This window comes from Papaver somniferum, unplaced genomic scaffold, assembly GCF_003573695.1.
Source record: "Papaver somniferum cultivar HN1 unplaced genomic scaffold, ASM357369v1 unplaced-scaffold_10, whole genome shotgun sequence".
NCBI classification, from domain to species: domain Eukaryota; kingdom Viridiplantae; phylum Streptophyta; class Magnoliopsida; order Ranunculales; family Papaveraceae; genus Papaver; species Papaver somniferum.
The window spans coordinates 14,692,666-14,709,964 of record NW_020618825.1 but is presented as its reverse complement, the minus strand read 5'-3'; the positions used below and the strand labels follow the sequence as shown (position 1 = coordinate 14,709,964).

At 35.6% G+C, this 17,299-nt stretch overlaps 1 protein-coding gene across 1 annotated transcript; it reads right to left on the bottom strand.

The window, feature by feature from the left end:
* Positions 1 to 3,730: 3,730 nt before the first annotated feature.
* LOC113326410 (transcription factor bHLH18-like) lies at positions 3,731 to 5,074 on the bottom strand. The gene is made up of 3 exons (XM_026574148.1): positions 4,562 to 5,074; positions 3,920 to 4,300; positions 3,731 to 3,793 (listed from the first exon to the last, which is right to left on the bottom strand). Exons 1-3 carry the CDS (start codon positions 5,072 to 5,074, stop codon positions 3,731 to 3,733), a joined length of 957 nt encoding a protein of 318 aa, XP_026429933.1.
* Positions 5,075 to 17,299: the final 12,225 nt, after the last annotated feature.

The following is a 17,299-nucleotide window of genomic DNA, read 5'->3' as shown; positions in this document are numbered from 1 at the left end:
TAATGAAAGTCCGGGAACTTAGTATGCATACCCGTATGCGTACATGCGTAAAGTTCATGTCCGTAAATTCAACTGATTTTGGAGGTATGCGTACCCGTTCGCATACTGGCGAACCCAAACTTAGTCCGACCACTTAAGTATGCGTAGCCGTTTGCATACTTGAGTAGGTTATGTTCTAAAATCGGTTTGTTCACGAACTAATACATTTATATATTAAAGAATGCAATCTTTTGAAAATCGTGGCTATAATGTTTATGAATTGATTCGAGTGAATCAAAATCGATTTTGCTTCAATTGTGTTTTGTATACTTCTATGAGAATATAAATAATTGAACAACTCTAGAACTAGTTTCATTTGAACTAGTTATGGTTAATATGCATAAGGTTGATATGAAAGTGTTCATATCGCAAACTTCGGTTAACTATTGTTGAGACAAAAAGGTTCACGCATTTAGGTACGGTTACTCATATCTAAATGAAGTCACTTTTCATTTGTGTGTAACAAGATAAGTTCGATCTAATGGTTGAAAGATATTAGCTTAAGTCTAATCAGGTTTTCATCTAAAGGTGAATATTGAATGCTTTGTTACAAAAGTAGCATTGATGGCAAACCCTTATTTGAAGACTATATAAGGGAGAACTCTAGCAACTGGGAAACCTAATACCCACACCTCCTGTGTGATACTAGTTGAGACTAGAGTCGATTCTCCTTTAACCTTAGGTTTTTCGAAAATCGTGTAGGTTAACAACTTGAAGACTTCATTGGGATTGTGAAGCCAGACCCAACTATTTTCTCTGTAGTTGCGTGTTCTGATCTTGCTGTTTTCTATCGTATTGATTACTATCTTCTCTAAGATTTGCTCGAGATTTAATCTCCGAGAGGCAAGATAAAAAGTAGTCACAAACATCTTCGTCTCATCGTTTGTGATTCCAGAATATCTTGTTTCGTTACCATACGATTAAGCTTATTGTGAGGTGATTGATATTACTAGGTTGTTCTTCGGGAATATAAAACCGGTGTATCAATTGGTTCATGTTCACCTTGATTTATCAAAAGACGGAATAAAACTTATAGGTATTTCTGTGGGAGACAGATTTATCTATTCAATAGACTTTTCTGTGTGAGACATATTGTTTTATCAAGTCTTCGACTTTGGGTCATAGAAACTATTAATTGTGGGTGAGATCATCTAAGGGAATCAAGTGCGCAGAGTCTTGCTGGGATTCAGAGGAGTAACGAACGCAATTGTACCTTGATCAATGTGAAATTGGTTAGGGATCAACTACATTCCATTTCGAAATTAACTTGGAGTAGGCTAGTTTCTGTAGCGGCTTAATAAAGTGTGGTGTTCAAATATGGACTATGTCCTGGGATTTTTATGCATTTGCGGTTTCCTCGTTAACAAAACTTCTGGTGTTTGTGTTATTTCTTTTCTGCATTATATTTGTTTATATAATTGAAATATCACAGGTTGTGCGTAGTTCAATTAATTAGATAATCCAACCTTTGGTTGTTGATATAAATTGATTGACACTTGAACATTGGTCTTTGGTATTGTTCAAGTTGTTTCACATAATAATCAGGCTCGCGAATTTCTATCTGTTTGATTTGCTGATTACATTGTGAAATAAAGATACAACTCTTGGATATATTTCCATTGATTGAGTCTGACTGTCTAGTTGATTCTATTGGAATTATATTGGAATTTGTCCATACAGATTGCCTAAATGAAATATTGGGTGAGGTTGTTATACCCCTCTTTTTCACTATTAGATGTGGAACTAAAATATTTGGCTTGATTGTTGAGTCATAGGATTAGATCATCCTCCTACTTCTGCTGAAGTTCTAGTTAATATTGTGTCCTATACATATGTTTCTAAATTATTTTATAATTATGCTAGAAACTGGAATGTTCATCTTATACACTATTTATTTTGATTCTGAATCTGCAAAAAGAATTCTAGATATGGATATGTCTGCTATTGGAAAGCATACTCTGATTTGGTTACCTGATAGGAGAGGTCTTTTCTCTGTTAAAAGTGTTTATAATGATTTAACTAGAAAGCCTAACAATATTGCAGGTAGTTGCTCGGTTCCTCAACAGGTTTGGAAACTTATGGAAAGTTCATTTACCACATAAAGTTAAATTTTTAGTCTGGAAATGCATTAAGGATATAGTTCCTACTAGAGATAAGATCTCTCGATATAAGAATGGGATTGAAGTGCACTGTAGTTTATATAATCATCTTATTGAAACTATTGATCACCTGTTCATTAACTATCCCTATGCTAAATCCATTTGGTTGGCTTTAAACATTAATGTAGGAAACATTATAGCTCAGCATGGTTCTTTTAAGAACTTGGTGATTTCTTGGTTTTCAACTGGTAACATTTTAACTTTTGGATCAGGTATCTCTAGAAATGATCTGAATAAGCTTCTGATGGGTGCAACTTAGTTCATCTGGATGGACATATGCTCTAAAGTGTTTCAAAATCTTAATCCCAATAGAATTTTTTCTCTGGATGGCATTATTGGTTATGATCATTTTTTTAATAGTTCTGGATCTTTGCAGGAACTGAGATGGAAATCCCCTGATAATGGTTTTCTAAAAATTAATTTTGATGTTTCTTTTGTGAAAGAAACACTTCAAAGTGGCATAGGACTGATTGTTTGAGATTTTCGGGCACCTGCATTGGAGTCCAAGAAAACTATTTCAATGGAGGAATGAAGGAGGGGATTGAAGTTGAGGAACTAGAGTGCAGAGCCATGAAAGGAGCTGCAATCTGGGCAACAACAAAAAGTCTCAATAATATCATATTTGAATCTGATGATGAAGCTTTGGTTAAGTCAATTAATGATTCAAACTTTTATGTTAACTGGATAACCAATCCTTGGTTTTAGATATTAGGTTTCTTCATAATAAGCTTGGAAACTGGAAATGTGTTTCGGTAAGAAGGGCCTCGGGCCTCTAATGGAGTAGCTGACAAAATAACCAAAAAAAGCTAGAAAATTGAAAGTTGATTTTCATCTCTCAAGTTTTCCCTCCAGAATGGGTAACTAGAGATACATTTGTAACTCTCCATTGATATAATAAAATTATGATTTTGAACCAAAAAAAATAAATATATATATATATGCGAACACCCGCAAGAATATACTTTATTCTTGAAAATTGCATTAATCTTATTTTGCAGGAAGTTTATATTGTGATAGTACCAAATCAACATCCAAGAACGAAATATATGCAGCCCGTTCTTTGATTATAAAACCAAGAAAACAAATTAACATCAACAACAGATAAGCTAGCTAGAAAGAATCTAAAACTAATTAAGAAGTTACAAGAAGCCATTAAATATTGTTTTAAGAACAGGAGGCATTAATGAAACATGGTTGACTGTTCGTCAATCGTATACAACTAAACAAAAAGAGATCGTAATTAAAAGAACCCTCATGAAAAAATTAAGTCCTGATAGGCAATATTTTTAGAAGCACCACTTACATATGAAGGTAGATATATGGTGGTTCCACTACTACATTTATGAGCTGAGAACAAGGAAGAGGAGCAGGAAGGCTAACCCTCTAGAAGATAATGTGATACCAATCGAGAGAGAGCCAAATAAGTAGTGATGGTGGGATTCTTCTATATAAATGTCGACATGAACTAAACTGAAGTTCAATCCAATCTTTCATTAGTTCTCCATTGTTTCTTCACATTATTAATTGATCCCTTAAACAGCTGATCGTAGATTCTTAACAAGATCCTTTACTGTCATACTATATTCAGCATTCATCTGCAAGAAATAAGACTGGGTTTTAATATGGGTATAGTCATGAACCATATGAAGGAAACATACATTTAAGCTATCTTAAAAAAAAAAAATTGTCGATCAAAAAAAGAAGATTAAGCAGCTAGTGACCTGTGCTGTTACGGTTATAGCAAGAAATGAATCATCAAAAGGGATGACATTTGAATTCATAATAGAAAGATGAAGTTTCTCAATCTGTGAAAGTATTTTAACAAACACTCCTTTACGTTTTTCGCAGTGAATTCTTATTAAAACATTCTTGTGGCAAACTCTTGCTTCGATTTCAGTTAGTGGCTCATCATGGGTGGATCCATCAATAGAGTTTCCGTTGGAGGAAGACAACTCGCTATCATCAGCATAAATTTGAGTTTTCTTCAGAAAGATTACTGATTCTACTGTTTTCTTTATTGTTTGTTCCTCAAATGTTTTCACTTTCTCTTGAAGCTGTTTCAAGTAATTTACAGCATCTCCAAGAACCGAAGATTTGTCCATCTGTGAGATTAGACACATAGATTATCAAAAAATTCACATCATGGTCTCATGATTGTTGTTCTTATTATCGTTCAATAACACCTATGATCAATTCGTATATGCACCCGGCCTAATGCTCGGATTCTGACTCAAAATAATGAGTGTGCTGAAGGACTAATGAGTAAAACTTCCATTCAAATTGTATGCATGGTTCAAAATTAAATCATAAAAAGAAGTAAAATTTGAAAGGAAATTCATGAGTGTGCTGCAAAGCTAAAGTACCTTTGTCAGGCTTGGAAGTACGGCTGATAAAGCTATAAACCGCTGGTTAAGCTTTTCTCTTCTATTCCTCTCCGCCATGACATGATCCTGAGTACAAGTCTTTTGGTTATTTTCCATAGCAGCAGCAGTCCTCTTTCTTCCTTGCTGGTTTCCTTTCAATAAAGCATTCGAGTTCTTTCCAGGAGAAACCACCTCTTGATCTTTAGGATTCACATGCTCAACTACGTTTCCATAGACCTGTGATGCTTGGAGAGGATCCGTAGGCGAGTTATGACCATTTTTACTCAAAGAAGAAATGTTGGATGGAGAAGAAGATTCGGGAGGAGATGATATATGCTGATTATTCCAACTATCAGTAGGTTTGAGGTTCTTTCCAGACCCCCGGTCAGCAGCAGTAGTAGTACTACTAGTTTCCATGTACATCGGGTAGGACAAAAAGCTTTGATTAGATGAAAAAGATTGTGTAGTGAAATCTTCTCCTCCAAGTCCAGCTAGTTCATCAATGGTGTACATGCATGTATGTACTTTTTTTTGATCGAAAGAGAAATTTTATTTAGAGAAGAAGAATGTACATGTAAATCTACCAGAGGTAGAATAGAAAAGGACAAATAAGCAAATTACAAAAAGATAGAGTTCCAATTTTGAATCTATGAAGACACAAAATCTTGTGTACCTGTTGTTGCTGCCCAAACTAAAATAGAGGATTTGACAGACAAAACCAGATCATCATCTGTTTTGTAAATATATTGTTCCTCAAAACGTCTGCAATTCCTTTCAATCCAAATTGTATTAACAACCGCTGATGGTATTAGATCCAAAATATAATTCCCTGTGGGGAAAAATGATTATGGTGCCAACTTTCTGCCAAAATTCTCATGGAACCCGGTAAAACCCAACTCCAACCTGTATTAGGCAGAATGCTCGACCAAATCTTATAAGCAATCTTACAATGTAAGAATAAATGATCCTGAGATTCTACACCAATTCCACACAGAACACAAGAATTATGGAGATCCATACCTTTGTGTTGCAAGATATCAATTGTATTCAGTTTACCGTGAATCAAACACCACATTAAGATATTAATCTTTGGTGGTATTACCGTCTTCCAAATGAACGAATAAGGAAAGTGATTAACTCCATCTTCTGCCACTAATTTAGCATATAATGATTTCACAGTAAAAACTCCCGTGTGGTTAAGTGTCCATCTGCGAGTATCCGTCAGATCATCTTGAGTAGGTGGATTGTCCCCTATAATGGTAAGTAGTGTAGCAAATTCCACCACCTCTGTATTTGAAAGAACGCGCCTAAAATCAAACTTCCAACCACCTTCTAAGGATATCATTGCAGCAACTGTTATATGTTTATCCCGGGAAAGCTTATAAAGATTAGGATGTGCTTTTGCTAATGACAAATCTCCACACCAAATGTCATTCCAAAAAGAAATTAAACTACCTGAATGTAAGTATAAGGTACAATTGGCACTCACAAGATTAGTAGTTTCCGCAATGGCTCGCCAACAAGAGATACCATATGTTGTAGCAATTTTACCGGGATTCCAATAAGAAAACTCTGATCCATATTTCTCCTCTATTATCTTGTACCATAGCTTTCTCTTTTCGACACCAAACCTCCAACAACATTTTGCAAGCAAAGATAAATTCATTAATCTCATGTTACACACACCTAGGCCGCCTTTTTCTTTAGTAGCGCAGACTAAATTCCAGTTAACCAAATGAGAAGTCTTTACTCCATCTTTATATTCCCATAAGAAATTGCGCATCTTCTTTTCGAGGATTTTAATAACATAAATTGGTGCTTTGAACAACGAAAAATAATATGTTGGAAGAGATGACAAGATGCATTTGATAAGAACGAGCTTACCTCCCTTTGATAAAGAAATACGTCTCCAGACGGATAATCTGGCGTCGAATTTCTCTATAATTGGGTCCCAAATTCTCTTCGAACTTGACCTAACGGCATTCCCAAATACTGGAAAGGTAAACAGTCTATTGCACAACCGAATTCCTCATCCCACAAGGCTAAGTTTGAGACTTCTCCAACAGAAATAATCCTTGTCTTGGCAGTGTTTACCTTTAAAACTGCAATGTACTCAAAACACTGTAAAGCTGAAAACAGATTATGTAATTGCTCCTTGTTATTTTCAACAAAGAAAATCGTATCATCTGCATAAAGAAGGTGATTCACTATGGTACTTGTAGGTGTGACTGAGAAACCGCTGAAAAGACCCTGATTCGCAACTCTATCTATATATCTGGAAAAACCCTCCATCGCAATGTTGAACAAAAGAGGAGAAACAGGGCATCCCTGTCGAACTCCCCTTGTACTTGTGAAGTAACCAAAAGAAGATCCATTAATTAAAACTGAAAATGATGAAGTAGCATAACAGAACCTCAACCAGTTGCGCCATTTTGAGGTAAACCCCATTTGAATAAGCACAGATTCAAGATAATTCCAATTTATTCTATCAAACGCCTTCTCCAGATCAATTTTGCATAAAATTCCAGCATTTCCAGACCTTAGTCTAGAATCTACCAACTCATTGGCTATTAGGGTACCATCGATAATTTGTCTGCCTTCGATATACGCGCATTGCACCGGGGATATGAGTTTATCCATGACAAGTTTGAGTCTCGTGTATAACACCTTGGCGATAATCTTGTAAACACTAGTAAGGAGACATATAGGTCTACAATCCTTGATTGTTTCGATGTGATCCTTTTTCGGTATAAGAGTAATAAAAGTAGAATTATGCTTAGAATTAATATTACCTGTGGTACAAAATTCATTCACCGTAGCCATAAAATCTCCTTTGATGAAATGCCAACACTTCTGAAAGAAAATAATTGGAAATCCGTCTGGACCCGGAGCTTTGTCATTTCCTAAGTCCCTGATGGCACGTACGACCTCATCTTCATTAAAATCATAATCTAAGATAATAGCTTCTGTAGCAGTGATGGAATCAAAATCAATCCCTTCTAAATCAGGCCTAATAATTTTTTCTTCAGTGAAAAGTGTCTTGTAAAAACCCACAGTATGTTCTTGTAACCTCTTCCTATCAGACACAAGTTCATTGCCGACATATAATTGCCTTATTTTATTGTATCTACGTCTCGCAGAGGCATTGCTGATGAAGAATGAAGTGTTTTGATCTCCCTCTTGTAGTCATTTGGTTTTTGATTTAATTTTCCATGACGTCTCCTCCATTTTAGAAATCCTTTCGAATTCCGCTTTATTTTGTAGATGCACATTCCGCTCTTCTTCTGTGAGAACATTATCTTCTCCTAGCAAATCTAGAGTTTGAATATCCGAGAGAATGATATTGAGATTTGTGGTTGTGTGTCCAAAAACTTCTTTGTTCCAGACTTTTAGCTTTTCTTTAAGTGCCTTTAACTTCAACCAAAGCACTGTACTAGGTGTACCTGCAAAACAAAAAGAAAGCCACCAATCTTCCAATAATTGTAAGAAACCATTCTCCATGAACCACATAGCTTCAAACCTAAAAGGACTAGGTCCCCAGGAAGGGTCAGAAATGTCTAGAAGGAGTGGAATGTGATCGGATGTAGGTTTGGCTTTAGCTAACTGGGTAACGAAAGGGTAATGTTGTTCAAAAGATGGGGAAATGAGAAACCTGTATGACCTGCACATAACCGAATTTGATTGTCCATTCGACCAAGTGTATCTTGCACCCTTCAGAGGCAAGTCAATGAGATCGTGCTCGACTATAAATTTGTTGAACTTTCTCATACTTCTTGTAATCCTCTTACAATTCTTTTTTCACCACACTTCACAATTGTGTTGAAGTCACCCTCAATACACCATGGAATATTAATCCAATATCTACAAACGTTATCGAGTTCTAGCAAAAATTCAGTCCTCTCCACTGAATTGTTTGGTCCATAAATGTTTGTAAGCACCCACTGGAAGTTATCATTCTTATTTTTACATAAAATTGATAGCGTGTAGTCACCGACAAGTGAATCACTTACTTCCAAAAAATCTCTATCCCAGAGAATTAACATGCCACCGGAATTTCCTACCGATTGTTGTAGAGTCCAACCTACATTCTTATACCCACATATTTGCTTAATATCCCAAGAGGAATACTGCATCATCTTTGTCTCTTGAAGAATAATGATAGGAGCTCTAATCATCTGCATGAATTTATGAACCACCGTTCTTCTTCTATTGGAGTTCAATCCCCTTACATTCCAAATAAGAATTTTAAGATTCATTTAAAACAAACTTGAATTTACCGACCTCTTTGTTCTGGATGTTGGTGAAGAAATCACCTCAATGGACATCCCCAGTCTTCTTAGCTCATTCCTCAACTTCCTTGGTATAACCGGAACTAAGTGATCATTGGAACTCGTATCATCCGAGAGGTTTGCTGCTAAAGAATTACCATATGAAACATTATCATCTACCAAGTTTGCTGCTACTGGATCATAGCCCGGTGGGTATTCCAGTGAAGTACTATCAGTGTCATATGCGAATTCTTTTGATGCATGCTCAAAGCCCGGTGGAATTTCTTCTACTGTTTGTTTGTTGTCGTCTTCCAAAGATAGAAAAGAATTTTCCAAACCCAATAAGGGTAAAGAGAATTGTCGTTCTTCATGAACAGGTACAATATCAACATCCTCTATACTGATAAAGTTTTGAACAACATAATCCTTATGTATTTGTTTCTTTATTGGTAAAGTTGGAATTGGTTTGAGGAAGGACCTGAATTTGATACCTTAGAGATGAGGTATTTCTTTGTGTGATTTTCCATTGCTGGAAATCCAATACCCAGTGTAACACCCAGTGCAAAGAGACGTTTAACTTCTTTCATTATCCAAATTGGAATCGAAATCTGAGTCCTTGTATGCTGTGGTGATGCAATCTGTGGCTGCAGTAAGTTGTTGATGTTTCTGTAAACTTTCGTAACTTCTTTTAGGTGTTTGAATGAAGTTGGTAGATGAAGATATGTTTGTTTAGTTGATAGGTGAAAGCTATAGGTTTAGGGTTTTGAAAGTTGACAGATGTTGGTTTAGGGTATTGTAGGTGAATGGATGTGGGTTTGGGGTATTGAAGAAGGTCATGGATGATTGTTTTGAGGTTGAAGGCTACAGGTTCAACAGATTCTACTACTTCAGGTATCATATTATCTATTTGATATGCATGGATCGAATTATCTGTTGCATGAATTGCATGGATTTTGAAATCAGTCGGACAATCTTCTACTACAATTATTTCTGGGACTGTGAGTTTGAAGGATTCCGTATGACTCACCACATCAATGTCCATATCATCATCCACATCAGTCGCCACTGCAGATACATTGGATGACAGCTCCGCATATTGGAATTTTTGCCAGACCTGGACTACAGACTTTCGTGTGGCTTTTCTCGATCTTTTTTTCCTTTTTTTCCTGAGTTTTTTAACCACCGTAGAATTACTAACATCTTTAACTTCCGCGATATTAGCACCAGAATCCCTTGATTGAGAATATTCCCTGCATGCATCCGCTATTATATTGGCATTCTGGTGAGTCTTCCTTTTTTTGGTATTAATGATATCCCGCAAATCATGTGTAACTGATATGCAGGGATCTTGACCTCTCAACGGTGTAATCATGAAACTACAGTCAGCGTGAGAAGACTTTCCAGTTATTGCAATATGTGCAGTAAACATTTGATTACCACAAAAGATCTTCATTACTCGTGGGATTGCATTAATACCATTCATATTTCTGATCTTCATTCGCATGGCTTGAAGGTTGGAAAGCTTAAGGGTATGTTTGTCGATCAAAAGTAACTCACCATAGATTTCACCAATAGCATGAATGAGTTTCAGAGACAGTAATGAAACGGAATTCCCACAATTTCAATGTTAAAAACATAATGATGTTCTGCCACACTACCCCAAATCTTGTGATGCCATCGGAACACAAAATAGCTAATGTTGTTTACAATGAACTGGAACTCAAGATTTTCCTTGGAGAAGTTTTCATCAACATAGAAGATAGCCTGTGTTAAATTGATCGGGAATAGCTCATATGGTTTCGGAATATTGAGTTCAAAACAAAGCAGTTTACCAATTTTCGACCATGAGTTAACCTTGTCAGAAGAAGAGATCACAAAAGCCTTATCCCATTCTCCTAAGTTTGCTGAGTTATGGTCCATGTGTATGAATTTTCCATATTTGGAATTTTTTGTTTTGACAGATGATGGTTCTGCATACCGGTCACAGGTAAATGGTGAAAGTTTTTGCTTGGGATGATGCTTTGGTTTGTTAGGTTTTGAATTCTGGTGGAACAGGGATTGTGCATATGTGATGTTAGGTCTTGTGAAATTCTCAAATGAGGTGGAATGGTTTTGTGGATAAAGTAACTGAGATTTAGGTTTTGACAAAGATGAAGAAAAATTGATGATGGATTCCATTACATCATCCATGTTAAACCAGCCTTCGAAACGTTCTCCAGATGGAATATAAAAAGAAACGGGGTATGCTTTTGGGTTTGGCCTAGATAAAAAAATCTGAAGATAATATCCCTTATCATTGGCTAGTTTCGTTGCATTGAACCATTGCTGATTATCTTCATATTTCCAGACTTTTCTTCCAAGATCTCCATTCTTTGCTGCTTCAAAGAGTAGCTTCTGTAAATCAATGACAAGGCTATGGGTGAAAGAACCACTAAGTTTTCCATGTGAATGAAACTCAGTTAAGGTAATGGTCGAGGATGGAGTGGACTTACTACAGGTTATTCTAAAAAACTTCCTATCAATTGTGATGAAACGTTGTTCTGAGGACATGATTCCTATGGGTTTTAATGGATCTAAGGCTAGGAAGCTAAGGGATCTAAGGGATCTAATCACTAACAGGGATGAAGAATGCTACGGTTGGAGAATGGTTAGAGAATGGATGTGAGAGAAACATGGTTGAGAAACTAAGACACTGTTGTGTTTACCTGCAAAAGAAAAAGACTTGTACGTCGATACAAGTTTGATCCTCCATTGATCAGATCGAAAGAGTTTAATGATGATTTTATGAGATGAGATGCTAATCAGTTGACGAGCTCTTTATTATGGTCGAAAAAGATTTATAATAAGATCCTTGAATAGCTAGCTAAATTATTTGTGAGTTGTAAATTGTTTTACTGTAGCCGGGGATGCATAGAAGATATAACTCTTGTTTTATACCTCAAACCCAGCTGCTTAACCACTTTAATTCCGTCACATACTGTACATCTTCTTGTCTTTCTTCCCAATATCCTACTAGCTCGCGCGAATCAGTAGTTCTCTTCTACAAAAGATACGTTAGACATGCGAATAATCCATACTCAGATATCCAGATGGGAATTGCCCGAATTGGGGAGGTAGTCCACACGATTGTTTGATTATAGTTTATTTTAGTTTGAAACTATATATTCAACTAATATAATACTAATTTGATTCTGTAGAGAACAGCTCGAGCAAATCATTTTCAAGTCTTATTTTATTTAATTTTTTGGAAACAAATAATATAAGTTTCTATCTTTTACAAACATAAACAAATTATTATGTGGTCCATGTGCGCTATAAATGAGGGCTAACCAAGTCCTACTATTGGACTAGCTAGCCCGTTTAGCAATATAGCCAACTAAACCGGTTGTTCACATCAACAAAGTAATCAAACAATTGATCAATTCATGGCAGAAGATGTAAACCGTTTTGTTGTTATTTTTATTTTTATTTTTATTTTTTTATATGAAATTGGTATCTATAAGATATTTCGGATATTAGATATGTATTTTTTTTTGCTATCATTTGAAGTTGCTACAGAGTGCTTAAGTACTTGCTAATAATCATAAAGTAATCAATTTATTTAGTGTATTCTTGCAAATATAACGGAAATGCTAGTTGCCTTCATATTCTCCATTTCCCTATAATCTAAGTCTCACATTCATATCGAGATTCGCATTCAGGTTTAGGTGGAGTTCACCATTCCCCTAACGTGGGGTTTAGATTGTAGGGAAGAAAATAGGGAGGTGGAGATTAGGGAGTCAAATAGCATTGCCGCAAATATAACACATAGTTTGTCTCATGGTGTGCACACCGAATGTGATGTTGTCAGATGGAGCGAAAAAATGAACCGTGAAAAAACTAAAGGAAAACGGTCTCTCTCACATGTTTGTTGGGACCCACCCCTTGGGGATTAACAAAGAAAATAAAAAGGCGTTGGTGATGTTAAATTGTTAATCACTTGTTTGTTGGAACCCATGACCACTAGCTTGCTAACTAAGGCTTCAACTATTGATTTTTCCTTACGCCCTATTATAATTGTAAATTCTCGGTATCTTTATAAAAGTAAAATTAAATATACATATTTGCGCAAAATCATTCAACACGATTTCTTTCAATCCTTAGGCATTGTTGTATATTTTTACTATATTAAGAATATGACCATAATATATTACGAATATAACCATAAAATATGGATTAAATCATAATACAATGCAATATAACTTTTAAAAATATACTTTCTATTAATTTGATGTATCCCGAATTTTTATTACCGAACTCATATCTCAAAAACGAATTATACACGTACGTATGCCGTTCCGAACTACTTCCGAACAATGAACCATTGACCGTATTTTTGATTGAATTCGATTTACACAAATCCGTATAATTCCTGTACGTATGTCGTTCCGAACTCTACTCCGTACCTCGAATTACTAACTAGGCGTGAGAGAGGTAGTAACAGAGAAAATAAAAAGGCGTTGATGATGTTAATCACTTGCATACTTGACCACTAGCTTGGTAACTAAGGCTTCAACTATTGAGCTAATCACTTGTTGTTGTATATTTTTACTATATTATTAATATAACCATAAAATATGGATTAAATCATAACGCAATACAATATAACTTTAAAAATATACTTTTTATTAATATGATGTATCCCGAATTTTCATTACCGAACTAATATCTCAAAAACAAATCATACATGTACGTATGTCGTTCTGAACTACTGCCAAACAACGAACCGTTGATCGGATTTTTGACCGAATTCGATTTACCCGAATCCGTATAATTCCCGTACGTATGTCGTCCCGAACTCCACTCCGTACCCCGAATTACTAACTAGGCGTGAGAGAGGTAGATTTGGCGTGGTTTTTTCCATGGTATGTTAACAATTTTTGTTCTTAAATTTGGAAAGGTTCACACCAGGCAGTTTCTACTTTTTACCTTGTACACACGCATTATTATTACAAGCTTTTGTCCATACATCATGTCATCATCCCTATTCCCTACCTAGTGAAAAAGCCAGCACTTCCCATTGTAATATAATTAAAAAGGGGGTATTTTACATAATGCTCACATTCTCTTAATTGGTTTCACAAAATGATCACAGCTTTAGTTAGTGTTTACAAAGTGATATATTTCCATCCGACTTAATTGTTTTGAGAAAAATAGTTTGAATTTTGTCTTAAATACCCCTCTAGAGTTCTTGAGGTGATGATGGTGGTGGCGGCGGTGGTGGCGGCTATGCCCAAGAAAGGAAGTGGTGAACCCTTTTAGGGAAGGTGTTGAAACCATCCTGAATGCGGGCTGAAGTTCCGGTGCAATGTAAGGATCCTGATCTATTTCACCATCAGCAGCAGCAACAAGCAGTAGCACCACCGCCACCTGCAAGCAGCAACACCACCACCAGCAAGAAGCACCGCTGAAAGGTTAAGCTCCATCAAAACCATCAAAGCCATTCTTAAACATACATGCAACACCCTGTAATTATCCAAAAAACTTTATCATTACCAATCTAATCTAGGGTTTCAGAAGAAAAAAATCCCCAATTTCAGAAATTTAGGGTTTTTAAGAAAAAAATCCCAAAACTAAAGTTTCTGAATCGAAATTGGGATTACATGTAATCTTATGAAAAATCAAAAAGTTATAGAAAAAGAAAAAATCCCCAAGATTTTCTTTCACAAATTTAGGGTTTATGACGGAAGAAACAAAATCTAAAAATTAAGGGTTTCTGAATCAGACTTATAAAAGAGTAGAGGAGAAGAATTATTACCTCGTAATGGCTATGAACATCTTGAATATAGAAACTAACAGTGATCATCAACTTGAAACTGATGAAACCAATATTTCTTTTAACTCGTGATGAAGAAGAGAACCCTAAACCAGCGATGAAGAAGAAGTCTCGGTTCGACTATATAACTACATACGCTCAAGTTCACCTCACCATTCTCTCCATTGTTGCAGAGAAGAAGTTGCAGAGAAGAAAATGTAGAACAAAAGCGGCGGGTGAATGAGGAAGGAAATAGAAATGGAGAGTTATATTTTAGGTTTTCACCCAGTTTGATCAAACGGCGTAAACTTCTTAGAGATTTGCAAAATCGATGGCACAATCGTAATTGACTTTGTCCAGGGACAACTAGGTAATTCAAGCACCTGATATAACTCTGACGAGCCACATAACTCTCCAGTTAGTTGTATAGTGACTAGTATGTAAATACTCTGTAACACTATAACTCATTTGTGAACCGGAATTACAAAGTGGGACTGTTTTTGTAAATACCCATTAAAAAATGACGACACGTGATTTGAATTTGGAACTCTTCAAAATTAATTTTTTCTCTTGTAAATGAGGGTTGTTAAAAATATTTGGAGACCGCTAGACAATACGAAATAGGACGGTTATAAAATAAATTCAACAACTCCTTGTAGGCTTTATCCATATATTTATATAGTGGCTAATCTATCATAGATTAATTACAATGACTTTAGTTTAGTAACTTTTAAGTTATGAATTAAAGTTAGTTGGAGAATTAGATCAATTCTTATGGAACAAATCAAGGACTCGATTATTGTGACTCAACAAACGCTCTAAATGGATGGGTAAACCTGTAAATTTGAGGTGACGTGTGACAGATTTTGCGCCGCGAGGCTAGTGTTATGTTGCACGACACAATTTCTATCGCAGCTCGGTACGTTATGACGCGCGGCACAACTTCTATCATAGTGCGGTGAACGTATAGTTGCACGACACATGTTGCATCGTCCAACGACTCTCTTTAAATTCTCTATAAATACTTACCATTTCCCACAATTTAGATTACACCTTCTCCACACCTTTTCTAATCATTTCTAAATTTTTGTCAATTTCAAATATCTTGCCAAAATAATTTGCAGCAAAGATCATCTAGATCATCTCGAGTTTCCGGTAGAGTTCGTTGTTGGAAATATTTAATAAGAGAAGATGAATCTATTTGTAGAAAATCTGTGTTCTTTTTGATTGATGTTATCAATGGCACGCACAACATCAGGGTGCAACCTGTTTGCAAAAAAAAAATTAAGAACTTATACCAAGAAACTGGAACTTCGACCACCGTGATAGATATGGACTGCCTCGTCATTTTTTATTCTATCAATGAAGAAGTTGTTGGATATGTATCTACGATCATGAAAGTGAATGGATGCAAAAGAAGTAGTAAAACTGAAGCTGGTGTAGTAAGAACAATTTAAGAAAATTAAATTTAAAAATTAATTTGCTAAACTGTTATGATTTTCCAATTTAATTGTTTTCCTAAATTACAGGAACAAACATGTAAAGAACAATGGTAAAGATCCACAAAAATAGTTTTCAATACGAAAGTTGTTATTGGCAACTTAATCCATATTTGTTGGAGGGTAATTGACCATCAACTAGATCTTCATTAACCTTTATTTCAAAAACATTTCAAAACAGCATACATGTTCTTCTCCTAAAACCACTTCACCCGAAGAGAATGAAAATCAAAATCAACATATCATTTAAATTCCAATTCTCGAATTCATAACACTACCAAACAACGAAGAGGTGGGGGTCAGAGAACCGCAAAATTAATGTGAAAAGAAGCCCAATAAGATTAATCTTTATCAACATGAGTTTAACATGGTCAAGTACATGGAGGATGAGTGTAAGGCAGAACAAGCATGATTAGCACAGTTTGGTTTCGTGGTAAAATATCCAGGAGCAAAATAAACATGCATCAGCTTCTCAAGGTAAAAATTCCTCTCTCACCACGCCTGTCTTCTTCGAAAAACTACTTTTATCTCTAAAGGCCTAGGTAGTATCCCGCAATATAATTGCAAAAAGAAAATGCTGGGCTTCTTTTAGCCTCAACTGAGTCTTTATTTAATTATGGCAGAATCTCCTTATAATTTTCTTCCTTTTTCTCGTATAAAGTCATACCAATTTTCACTTCCTCTTCTGAAAAATCGAAATCAAATTTCATGGTGGAAAAAAATAGATTGAGCAGCTTGAGAGAAAATTGATTTCTGTCAAATAGATTGAGTGAAATTGAGACGGTGTGATTTGAGAGAATGAATGGTGGAAAATTTCTATAGAAGTGAAAATAATCGCGGGGAACTAGCGGTTGGCAAAATAAAACTAGTCGCGTGACCAAACTTCAGTCGTTCAGTTGATTTTACCATAGTGGAGAACTGCATTTATTCATCTATCTGGTTTGACAAATTTTTATTTTTAAATATTGGTATAGAAATTGCCCTCGGAATTGTAGACTTTTAAAGAGAGGGAATGTGTTAGGTTAGAAGAAGAAGAAAATTTGGGGAAACAAAAAAGGAACACTAGATTTTAGAGATTGTAGAACAGTTACAATCGAAACGGGGAATTAGCTTATGATTGTTCGTCAAAACATAGCAAAACATAAAAACATTCACGTTTTTGAGAAATTTTTATAGC

Coding starts and splice junctions, on each gene's coding strand:
- LOC113326410 (XM_026574148.1), bottom strand. CDS start 5,074: ATGTACACCATTGATGAACTAGCTGGACTTGGAGGAGAAGATTTCACT. Junction 4,301..4,561: donor TACTTCCAAGCCTGACAAAG/GTACTTTAGCTT, acceptor CTAATCTCACAG/ATGGACAAATCTTCGGTTCT. Junction 3,794..3,919: donor CTATAACCGTAACAGCACAG/GTCACTAGCTGC, acceptor TATTTCTTGCAG/ATGAATGCTGAATATAGTAT.